The sequence below is a fragment of the Aegilops tauschii genome, chromosome 5 (genome assembly GCF_002575655.3).
Source record: "Aegilops tauschii subsp. strangulata cultivar AL8/78 chromosome 5, Aet v6.0, whole genome shotgun sequence".
Lineage (NCBI taxonomy): Eukaryota > Viridiplantae > Streptophyta > Magnoliopsida > Poales > Poaceae > Aegilops > Aegilops tauschii.
The window spans coordinates 444299876-444311565 of record NC_053039.3 but is presented as its reverse complement, the minus strand read 5'-3'; the positions used below and the strand labels follow the sequence as shown (position 1 = coordinate 444311565).

The 11690-nt window shown below is 47.2% G+C and overlaps 1 protein-coding gene across 2 annotated transcripts; it reads right to left on the bottom strand.

Annotated features, from left to right (window-relative positions):
- Window positions 1-2599: 2599 nt before the first annotated feature.
- On the bottom strand, window positions 2600-9687 carry LOC109773406 (phospholipase D delta). 2 transcript variants are annotated; one of them, XM_020332095.4, is made up of 11 exons: window positions 9614-9687; window positions 8107-9505; window positions 7353-7469; window positions 6803-6997; window positions 6353-6625; window positions 6201-6269; window positions 5879-6026; window positions 5292-5440; window positions 3986-4156; window positions 3223-3420; window positions 2600-3130 (listed from the first exon to the last, which is right to left on the bottom strand). In XM_020332095.4, exons 2-11 carry the CDS (start codon window positions 9079-9081, stop codon window positions 2837-2839), a joined length of 2589 nt encoding a protein of 862 aa, XP_020187684.1. In that variant the 5' UTR covers window positions 9082-9505; window positions 9614-9687; the 3' UTR covers window positions 2600-2836. The 2 variants fall into 2 exon arrangements, with proteins under 2 accessions (XP_020187684.1, XP_073354184.1); XM_073498083.1 differs by having other exon boundaries at window positions 9633-9687.
- Window positions 9688-11690: the final 2003 nt, after the last annotated feature.

Sequence of the window (11690 nt, the reverse complement as noted above, 5' to 3'; positions counted from 1 at the left end):
TAATGTCATGGAACACTTCTACGACAGCACAGGTATGACTATCTTGATTCTGTCATAAATTTGTCATGGATGTACATGCATGACAAAAAACGCGACCTACTGTGACAAACACGTATCATCACGGAAGTGTATTTTTTTGTAGTGTAAGGGGTATGGACGAACCCAACGGTGCTACTAATCAGGAGGTGGCACTGCCATAACCTTAGAAATACTCTGGTGACCGCCGTCACCATCACTGGTGATCGGCGCCCCACGCTACTTCCCCAATGGCATCGAGGAGGGTATGGGAAAGAGCTCATGATCTCTCATGGACGCCACACCCTGGTTAGTCTTGTCTAGCCATCGTGGTGCCTATCCTTCCATCACCGAGCTCATTATCGCGGGATCCTCCACCAAGGGCCTCATTACTGATGCCGAATCCTCACGCCGGCCAATCTCAGCTTCACAACCTACGTCTCGCACAACACCCCCGTGTGCACGAGGGGGGCTGCGTGGTCATCATCTTGACCAGGGACAACCTTTTCAATGTCCTATGGATCTCATGTGAAGGTAAATTGATGCTTAGTATCTTGATAAGCACAACGGTAACAATTCAATTATCTACAGATTGTATAGTTGTTATGATGCATACGATCTAACTTTAGCTTTATCAATGACTAATATACTCTAGAATTTTTTCCTCACGATAAATTATAATTTGCTGAGAGAGGTGAAGGAAACATTCAATCTTGAAAAACTAAGTTGTCTAATCTTATTTTATTTTCACAATCCATTTGTTTTTTGGAAGATTGGATAGGAAAGCAAGCAGCTGATCTATCGTACTCAAGTCGGGAGTGGTTGTATCTTAATTCATGCATGTACGTGCTTTCGAGGTGATGTGCCCAACATGCTTCTGCACGGCAATGACACAATGGGAAATGAGCATAACCCATGTATAGACTACATTGATTAATGTTGGGCAATTTGAGGTGTGCCTCCTTGTTGTGTCATTTCCTTTTGGTGATTTTGCATGCTGAGTGTGATGATTCTAGGTTATGGAATTTCCAACAACAGACACAGTGGTTGCTTCAAGAGTAAATAATGAACACAATAGCCTATCAGTTGCATGCCCAACAATGAACATTATATTTTTGTTTTGTGGTAACGCATGACATTCAATTCTATGTTACAACGTGACAATGACTTGGAGACATTGGATTTGCCTTCTTGGCATGGTGGGTGGGCGGGGGGGGGGGGGGGGGTTCATGGGCGGCGCAAGCCTCCTCCCCCTTGATGGCGGTGGCAGATCGGCACAAACACGTGGGTAGGGGATCAAGGCGGATAGTAGGGTAGTTGGCGGGGGACTCCTCTTTGGCAGTCCGTGGGGAAGTATGGTGTGAAGGAGAGAAGGTGCTTTGGCAAAGGTGAGCTGGGCATCATCTGGTTTTCAAGGAGAGGGCACCAGCGAGAAATGTTCCACTACGACGTAAAACCAAGCGAGAAGGGGAGGGTCACGCACAAAAAGGGAAGGGATTTTTGTGTTGTGCTCGCATGTTGGAGATAACATGGAGGATAGTTTGGACAACGACAACCCCCCTGGTATGGATATAAGGTTGACAGGACTGTCCAGATGACCGTTTGATGTCAAAACATGCTCGGGCGTACCAGAAAAGAATGAGCTTCGACATTGAGGATGACCTTAATTATTTGTCTAATTTATTTATATGCATTATAGCCCGTAGCAACGCACGGGCATTCTACTAGTGTATTGATAATGGGCGGGTGCATTTTTCCCTATTAAATTTTCTTACGTCCTAACAGGTGGGACCCATAAGTCATGGAGACATATAGCACATAAGTAATTCTGTTTTATCGATGTAAGCCATATACGATGCCACATTAGCTTGTTTTACGTCTACGGATGATATTAGCACCGTATTTGCACGTTCGTGCCAAGTTTTAGCACCAGTTTGGTGTATTTTTCAAGTTCAGACACTAAAGTGAACATCCGTGGCACGTTCAAGCACCACCGGTGCAATTACCTCTAAAGAATTTGGGCAATTTATATATCAAGTCAGCCGGGTGCCCAAAAAACTTTCCTTCCAAAATGGCTTTATTACGGGTAGTCCATACGGAGAGGATTTCACATTGCAAAACTCAAACTCTTCTCAGGAAGAGTTTGAGTTTTGCAATGTGAAATCCTTTCCGTACCATGGGCAAAGTGAAGGCAAACTCTTTGGCGACCAAGAAATGAGTTAAAACTCCGGCTTGTCAAACTCCGGGGTCGGTGAAAATCCTCACTTTGTAGCTACGTAACTAATTTCAAACACAACATGCATACTGACCGCATGCCATTGCCACCCAACGACATTAGGACTTTAGAATCAATAACCTACACTTTACACAGGTAAAAAACCATGGCATGGCAGGTGCATTTCGAAATGAGGTTCCGCAGGAGCTTTCCAGAACGTCATGCTGCTCACGCGGTGGAGCGGCAATGGAGCGACGAGCAGAGAGTCACGGGGGCCCTTGCAACGTTTTTGCCTGGTTTTTCTGTGGGAAGAGCTGGCAGCACAAAACACATGACACCAAATGAAAAATGGCTGTGAACAGTTCGCAGTAGAGATGTCCAAAACTATCAATGACCCTGTCCTGTCCTGTCACATGTACAGACTGTAGAAAAAATCTTACAAAGGCACAACTCTACAACACACCGTGAACAGCCCGTGCTTTCCCTATACGCCACACAATGTGTGATCACAGATTACCATCCGTCGGCAAGACAAGACATTCAGAGAGGTTTTACAGGTGAGCAAACGAACCAGCTGGACCCTGAAGAGAAGTCAGCACTGTGATGCTACATCGTCAGCGAATCAGGAAGCGAGGTCGGAGCGCCGCAGATCTTGCCGCCAACGTCGGGGAAGCATTCTTGGTCGGGCAGCGGGACGATCTTACCATCGGGCTCTACCTTCACTGGGTATCTGAGGAGGTGCCCTTGCAAAGTTTTCATCTCTTCTGATGCGAATCTTTCCCAGTTTTCTTCGGCTATTTGGTTCACTAATCTTACACAGTCCAGACTAGAAGGTTCCTTGAAGTGGTCATCAACCATACCAAGGTGTTCTGCCCAGAGGGAGTTCCTATACCCATATACCTGCAAGCAAAACACAGGTTACAACATCTCTAACGAAGCCTCTGCTGTTAACCAGTAAAAAAGAAGCTGAAGGAGAAAGCCAGTCCACGAACCTGGCCGTGAGGATGACCCTTCTTCGAAGACCATGCATGATGAGGCTGGTAGGCACCCATTGCGATTTCGGTATCTCTCGAGCCAGCCAAGGATCTCTGATTGATGTTTGCCGAGCCCAAAATGACGTATTCATCGTCTACAATCATCCCTTTTGCATGAACATATATCATGAACCGCCGATGTTTTCTAGCCAGGCCCTATCAATTTTCAAAGAGGGGGGGGGGGGGGGGGGGGGGGGGGGGGGGTTAAAATAACTGTTAATTCAGATTAAACTTTTAGGAAAGGAAGAGCTGGAACAATGCTCATGATGAGTAAATTATGTTTGCCAACTCTTCGTTCGTATATACACATGTTACTCATAAAGAGAAAAACATTCATTGGACCAATTTAAGAGGCCAATTTAAGAGGGGGGGGGGGGGGGGGGGTTATAAATTACAACGATCAAGGATAGAAACAAAACAGAACTTCAATCAATGTAACAGTAATTGCTTCAGTCTTTTGAAACGGCATTGGCAAACATAAAGATCCTACCGCACCAACAGTTGGCCAAACCAACATTTTGGTAACATAAGGTAAGAAAGCAACTTTCCAAACCAATGATGCCTCAGCGTTTCTCTAGCAAGCTATCTCTACGTTTTGACATCCACTAGAACTTTAGCCAAATGTCCACTAGACAAGCAACGCTTAAAACTGATGATACTACGTGCCAACTTCAGAAAATATTCTTTCTATGAAGGAATGAAGAATACAACAAGACATTACCGCTGCACTTTTATCTGTAGATTTATCTGACTCAGGGCTACCATCTGTTGACGGTTCTTCCCGATTGCCTAGACAGTAAAAGTTCAAGTAATCTTGAAGGTGTGCATCCTCAATATTCATGGCCTTGAGCTCTCGTGCGATTACTCCATACATCATCTCCATTGTCTGAGCCTGTGAGAAAAGAACAAACAATTAGTTTTTTTTTTTTATTCAAGCCTACAAGTGAGTTGTCTTTTATGGGGAAGCCTACAAGTGAGCTGTGCCACACTTCATTCTCTTGCAGAATCAAGCCTATCAAGTATCAACAGCCATCAGGCAGAAAACTATGAGTGTAGATTATGGATTTTGATGAATCATGGGTGAAGTGATCCCAGCAGGAGAACATAGGAGTGGTGGAAGGGCCTATGGGATACTTCACATGCTAATTTGTGAAAAGCATCCGAAGCTTGTCATTGTAAGCTCGGTTGCTTTTGAACTTTGGTCTTCCTTATTCTAGCAGATGCTTAGTTTTGTTGCTGCTTTTTAGTAGTAAGATCTTGAGACATCCCATGATACGGCCTGTGTATCAGGGATGTAGGGATAGTGTTATGCATAGGATTGTACAGGACACCACTTTTGTAATGAAAATGGGAACCATGAGAACCCTTAAATAATAGGAAAAAAAAACATCCAAAGCCTGTGCACTGTTGTAACCCCTGGTTCCTAATTCAACATACATGCATGTAAAAGTACAATTTATTGTATCATGTTCATTAGATTTTTCAAAGCTATTCCCTGCCTTCAGTGGCATGGACAATTAAAGGTTTACAAAATGGGCAAATCGGAAGATCTCTTTATAATATGGTAGGCATGTATGGGATAATCATCATTCGCGTACAATCAGCATTGCACTTCCGCAGATTTTACAGCAATAACGACATTATATACTACATTGCCTCTATGAAATTTTACTGCTGCTGAACAAAAAGGATCACACAAGGTAACATTTGATAGTGAGAGTTTTTTTTTACCAAAACGAAGACGAGAATAAAATAACGCTGAACTAAACAAAGGGGGTTGGTCATAAAGTAGAGTAATATTGTATTAAAACAAAAAAAAACGGCATAAACATCAGGGACAGGGAGTATGCCAACGTGCACTCTGCACTCAAATGGAAATTCATTCATTGGGAGAAGATTGAAATTACAATGTCGAATGAGATTTCCATATCTCACTGAATCTCAGATTGGAATTTCAGTATCTCAATAAATCTCAGATTTGGAGTTTCCTAATAGCTGCTATAATGCTTTTACAAAATAGAGCTTACCTGAAAGAAAAGAATTTCCTGCACAGAGGCCGAGGTAGGGACTCCTTCAGGCCACATTGGTATGACTACATAAACTGCAAACCGTTCGCCAGCTCTAATCTTGGTTGCAATTTTGAGGGCCAATTCCATTGGTATCAGATTGTCAGCACCTGCAACATCCCAAGGGATCAAAATTCCAGTTTGTCTACATCATGTCATAAAATTAAACATCAATGTTGAATTTACACAACAGGACCGACAGCAACAAAGGCATGAATGAAACAAAAAGAATGTGGCCTATCTAATAGAAGCAGGACGAGCAAAATAAATCCATATTCCCCCTGCAATGTGGCCTATCTAATAGAAGTACGAAGAGCAAACTAAATCTATGTTCTCCATGTATCATGTGGTGCATGTTTGCCTTGTTTTACCAGCAGAAGAATATGCAGGCAACTGTGGAAGGTATGCTATACCTAACAATCAATATTCCAAGTTTCAGACAGGATATGCAGGCAACTGTGGAAGGTATGCTATACCTAACAATCAATATTCCAAGTTTCAGACAGGATACAAAGTTTCAGACAGGATACAAAGGAAGAACCCCAAACCTGAATTCACATAGGATGGCCACTCGTACGAAGAACCAAGAAAATACTGATTTTCTATGTAAATGAAATGTTGCGCTGATCTGATTGCCCGGACATATGCTGTGTGAATGCTCTTATCAATTATGAGGTTCTTTCGGCACACAAGATTCTGCACAAGTCCATTAAATGGTAAGTACTTTATACAAGAAGAACGTTGTTCCAAATAGTACAGGACAAGATAAAAAAGAAAAAAGAAAAAGATGAAACAGCACCACAAATTTCAGTATAGATGTGGATTTATTGAACATTGCGAAGGAGTATAATGAAGACGTGCCAAACTAACCTGCTTTGAAGCCTCTTTGCAATCACTAGGAAATCCTTTTAGAGAGCCCGAGTCAATTGACCGGAATACCTGAAGAATTAATATATGTTAAGCACTGCCTAGAATTCACACAAGTACTGACATAAGCACAATTTAAAGACCGGTGCCAAGACCTGAACATGCCAATTTTCAGGATCTTCTTCTTTTGAAACCCGCAAACTAACATGATCATTTGGAACATTAGGTGAAGGACTAAGTATCCACGAGATACGCTCCAGCTTTATCAGGGCATCATCTTTCCAGCGAGATACTTTCCTAAATCGATCACGGAATTTGGATGCCTTTCTCCAGCGTTGTTCAAAATTCTTCAAGACATCATAGGCAGCTGGTCCATCAATCTTACAGTGCAAATCATGCCATGGTTGTCTCGGTCCTTTTGCGCCTGCCTGCATCAAGGGAATACATATGATGACAGGAAGATTAAAACTCAATGAGATTAATGTGGTGCAAGATAAGCTCTGGCAGTCAGGCATTCACACATGACACCAGCTCCCAGAAGCTTTACTTCCTCGACTTCAACTTGATAAGCATAGAGTAAAACATATTGGCAAAGATGAACTCACCGAAAATGTTGGGTTATGGAAATCATTTTCAAATACTGTGTCAAGGTCTTTAAAAAGCCTATGTTGAGGAGTATCATAACGCCCATCACAAAGATCTAGGCCCCCAATGAAAGCAGTAACTTTCCGCTTGTTTCCCGAAGCTTGTGTATCAACCAGCACACATTTTTGGTGGTGTGTAAACAATGTCCCAACAACCTGCAAGATAGTAGTTCAAGATTGCCAAATGTGGCAAAACAAAAGAGCATATGAGTAGCCTGCCGAATACAAAAGATATTCACAAGACTAAGATGATGCTTATTCTGAAAGCAACATGACAGTGACCTCCTGATTTTATTTACATATATAAAGCTATATGTCAACTTGGCATCATTTACTATCCATAAGGCACCAAGACACACATCATGATATTAAAGAACGTTCAAATTCTCCTAAAAGAGGATGCATGAGTAAATATTAACTTGCTTAAGGTTTATGATGATAGCAATTACTTGCAGCCTATCAACAAAGAAATAAAATACAAATAAAGTACAAGCACACTGCCTGAACTTGCCTGTTGTTTGAAAATGCTCAGCTTACTGCTGGCATATCGAGGTGAAAGAACGCAGATGACTGAGGAATGCTTGAAAAACTTTCTAGTTTCTTCATCATGCGTTCCCATCACACCACCCTGCAAAAGCATAGAAAGGAGGACTTACTCTCAGATATTATGACATAGAACCCCTTAAAGAACAGCACATCAAAAGGAAGAGCAAGTATGAATTATGATGGGGATCATAAACTGTGCAGTGTGCACCCTTTTATGAATGAAAATGCGGGCCATGTGGCCCCTTTAATCGAAAAATTAAACTGTGCTCACTAATTAGTAGATTTGGAGAACACGGCCGAGGTGTGAGCTCAGAAAAGAGGTATGGTCATAGATTATGGTAAACTGGAATCAGAGAGAACACTCCCAGGCCATATATCCAGGTTCAGGCTTTTCTTGGATAAGAATATCCAGGTTCAGTTTATTGTTGCAAGTCTGTAACAGTCATGAATTCATTGTTACCCTCTATTACATTCGTACGAATATGGAAATTACTTATGAACAAGTAACCTCTCAAAAAACTTATGAACAAGTACTACTTGACTGAACACTCAAATGCACCAACCTGCGCAATAATAAATCCCTATCTATCTATGGAACAAAATCCAAAGAATTCCTCGCAATCAAGTCAACATCAAATGCATCTGGGGACGTTTCCGACGGCTATCCAAACTAGGCAGTGAAGTGAAATTAGAGGCAGAAGCAGATCGTAATGCCTCACCGTTTTGATGAAGAGCTTGTCATGGGACGTCTTGTCGTCCCAGACGAGCAGGCACACTCTCACGCCCTCCTGCGACTTGAACTTGAGCAGCTCTCCGAGCGTGAGCTCGCCGCCCTCCGGGAGGGCCCTGGACGAGGACGGCTCGCGCACCAGCTTCACCTTGTCGTAGATCGACCAGCCGACGATGTAGATCATATGGTGCGCCTCGAGTATGGCGTGGCAGATGTCCTCCCAGCACTGGTTATGCTCGAACTTCTTCCCCCGGTCGAGCTCGACGTCCGGCAGGTCCCCCTCGTTGACGTGCGCGTCCTGGTAGAGCGTGACTTTTCCGCCGTGGCGGAGCGGGAAGTAGGAGTCCTTGACGCCCTGCTGGTCGGGGTCCCCGGGGATGCCGCGCCTGTACACCGGGTTGGCGGCGAAGGGGCGGAAGCGGTAGCGGATGAAGAGCGCGGTGCGGGGCTTGTAGGTCTTGCCGCTGGTGCCGAGGATGGGGACCCACTCCTCGACCTCGTCGGCGGCGGCGAGGACCCGTTCGGCGGGGACGGAGGCGGTGCCGATGAGCTGCGCGCCGAAGGTGTCGTTGTCCTTGACCTGGAAGTCGAGCAGGGTGGCGCGGTGCGCGAGCGGCACGAAGAACTGCTCGTCCCAGCGCGGCTCCTGGCTGTTGGGGATGACGGCGGTGCGCGCGACGACGGCGCCGGCGACGGAGAGCGTGACGTAGGGGTCGCTGGTGATGATCCTGCGGTGGTGGTGGCGGCGGCTGCCGGCCTCCCCGACGCCGCGGCTGTTGGGCGGGGGCTGCCTGGGCGCGCAGGAGGAGGCGGTGCCGCAGGAGGCGAAGCAGCGGCGGATGTGCTCGGAGAACATGTCCATGTTGGGCAGCAGCCGCGCCTCGACGACCCAGAGGTCGAGGTCCCCGTGCAGGAGCACCGGCTTGGCCGGCGACGGCGACTCGTCCCCGCCCGACGACGCCATCGACGGCGACGCGGAGCGGGGCGCGGTGGCGGCGGAGGCGGCCAGCTTGAAATCGGGGCCGGGCCCCCGGTTCCGCCTCTCGTGCAACCGCGACGGCCCCCGCGACGCGGCGGGGATTCCGGTGGGGGAGGCGAGGCCACCCACGCGGGGGAGGACGCGGACCGGAACGGCAAAGCTGGAGGAGGAGGTGGGTGGTGAGGTGGTGGAGGATCTCGGCGTTGGCAATCTAGCCTAAAATAGCATGGGTTTTACTTTTCGCCAGAGAAATACTACTAATAACGCATGGGGTTTACGTTCCACTGCAGATTTCTTCTTATCTTTATGGGCAGCAAAGGGGGCTGCATGAAAAATGTTCCTCGACCCAACACACCTCCTTGCCTTGATTCATTCCGAGACAGTTACATCCATGAAAAAGAGGCTCCACCTACAAAAAAGACAGAGGCTCCGAAGATTCAGAATGGAATCACAACCAAAAAACTCTGCACTGCAGCTGCAGATCAACCGAAGATGAAAAATATGAACTCGAACGAACTGTGGTGGAGTGTTTTAACCGGAGGAGTCGAGCGACTATTTTTCTGGCGCGCGCGAGTGGGTGTGCGGGGGTTAGAAACGGCTTTTTCCTGGGCGTTGCCGTGCGTTTTATGGTGGAACGCAGGCGCAACGGTCGCACGTACGACCAGCTCCGGCGTGCGTAACGGGCGCTGACCGGTGGAGCCCGCGAGATGAGATCCGATCGGGGAGGCCGGGCCCGGGTCCCAGGGTCGCTCGCTCACGCGCGCGAGTGGTTGGGTTGGGTTGGGTGGGGATCTGCGTTGCGTGCGGCCAGTTCAGGTCGGCCGGGATGGACTCTCTCTCTCGGGTCGGGCGGGTGGGTGGTTGCTGATGAGGTGGTGGGCGGCGGGGCACGTCGCGGGCGTGTGGAAGCGCGGGCTTGGATCCATGACGTTGATGGCGTGCGCGTCGGGTCGCGTGGCGCCGCGCTGAGCGGAGCGGGAGTGGGTCAAACTAGACAGGCGAGGTGGCCTCCCTATGCCACAGAACGCCGAGCTGGCGGGGTAGGGTCCGGCCCGTTTTGGCGCCGGGACTCGGTGGCGGGCGGGCGGGCGGTCTGTCTGTCGCCTTCCGCTCCCCAGCCCAAATCCAACTTCTCCAACGCTCCCCGACTCTTTTTCTTTTTCTTCTGGAGGATAAACGCTCCTCGACTCGGTGGTAGGGTCCGGCCGTTTTGGCGCCACTATAGTACTACTCCGGCCGTTTGGTGCGTGAATGTTTGTTACAGGCGGGTTCGGGAGTTACTTTGCTGGGGTCGTTTCTGTAGGATTGGCGTCGTTTCCATTTTGAGTAGTAGATTTTAGAAACGGGGTTTGTTTTGGTGCCATTTCCTCCAGCCGGTGTAAAGCACAAGCAGAAGCAGCAGGAAAAGCATGCGCGCGTGCGAAACGGACTGACGGTTAGGACAGCTTCAAGGCCCGACACAAACAGACGCAAAAAAAAAATTAGAACGAAACAGACAACATGGATTTGGCCCTTTTTTATAGGTTTGGGTCGGCTGAAGGAACGCCATCCGACCGTCGACGTCATCCCAAGTCCGGTCACTGCACTCAATCAATCGGCCGATCCATTTCGTCTGTCCCGCCGAATTTTTTAGAACAAACATATATTTTCGCGATGCCCGACAGCCATAGTTCATGTCGGCGTACATGCCAGCGGACGGCATTCATGTCAATATAAAAAAAATCATCATAGTCCTTGTGGGCACACTTGCCAGCACATAAAAAAGAGTCATAGTTCATGCATCTCGGCCAGAGTTATTGCCGGTATACAAAATGATCGCGCCCCAGCCATAGTTCATCCATCTAGCTCGAGCATCTCCTTTTGTCTCTTCTCGAATCAAACCCTTCTTCTTGGGACACCTTGGTCAAGTCGACCGTCATGATCTTCATTTCCTTCGCCATTACCGCGAGCGCCGCCTCTTTTGCTTTTTGTCGTTGCAATGCTCGCCTCGATCTCGCGCTTCTTCTTTTGTATCTCGGTGTAGGCCTTCATTTGATCCTACTTCTCTTGCTGCTTCCTCTTCTCCCTCGCTTTCTTTTGGGTCATAGACCCCTTCAAATTTTCTTGCAAGGCGAATGTGGTCGCATCACGCTTGTCATCCACCTTCGAGTTGGTCTTCCTCCTTGGCCGCCTCTCACCTTCACTATGCTCAACGACCGCCGCCCGCTCTCCATTCTTCTTTTGGATGGCATATTGCTCCTTAAACTCAGGGCAATCACAAATGACCATTCAACAATGGGTGAGGGTGAATGGCTTGTCCCCATGTTGGGTCTTGAGAGCTTCCAAAGCTTAGAATGCCTACAATTGACAACAACATACATTCATATGTAATGGAGTTGAAAGCATCAATCAACAAGATACACACATATGAACAAAGGGTAGGAGTGGAGTACCATGTCTTTGATGCCTATGCCACTCACGGGGCGGCCTTCGATGCTCTCAAGGGTTGCACAAAACTTGTTGCATTCTTGTTGGATGAACCCCCACCTCTTTGCGATTGACATGTCGCCACACTTGCTCTCAAACTTGTAGGGCGGGAACTTCCTATGCTCATG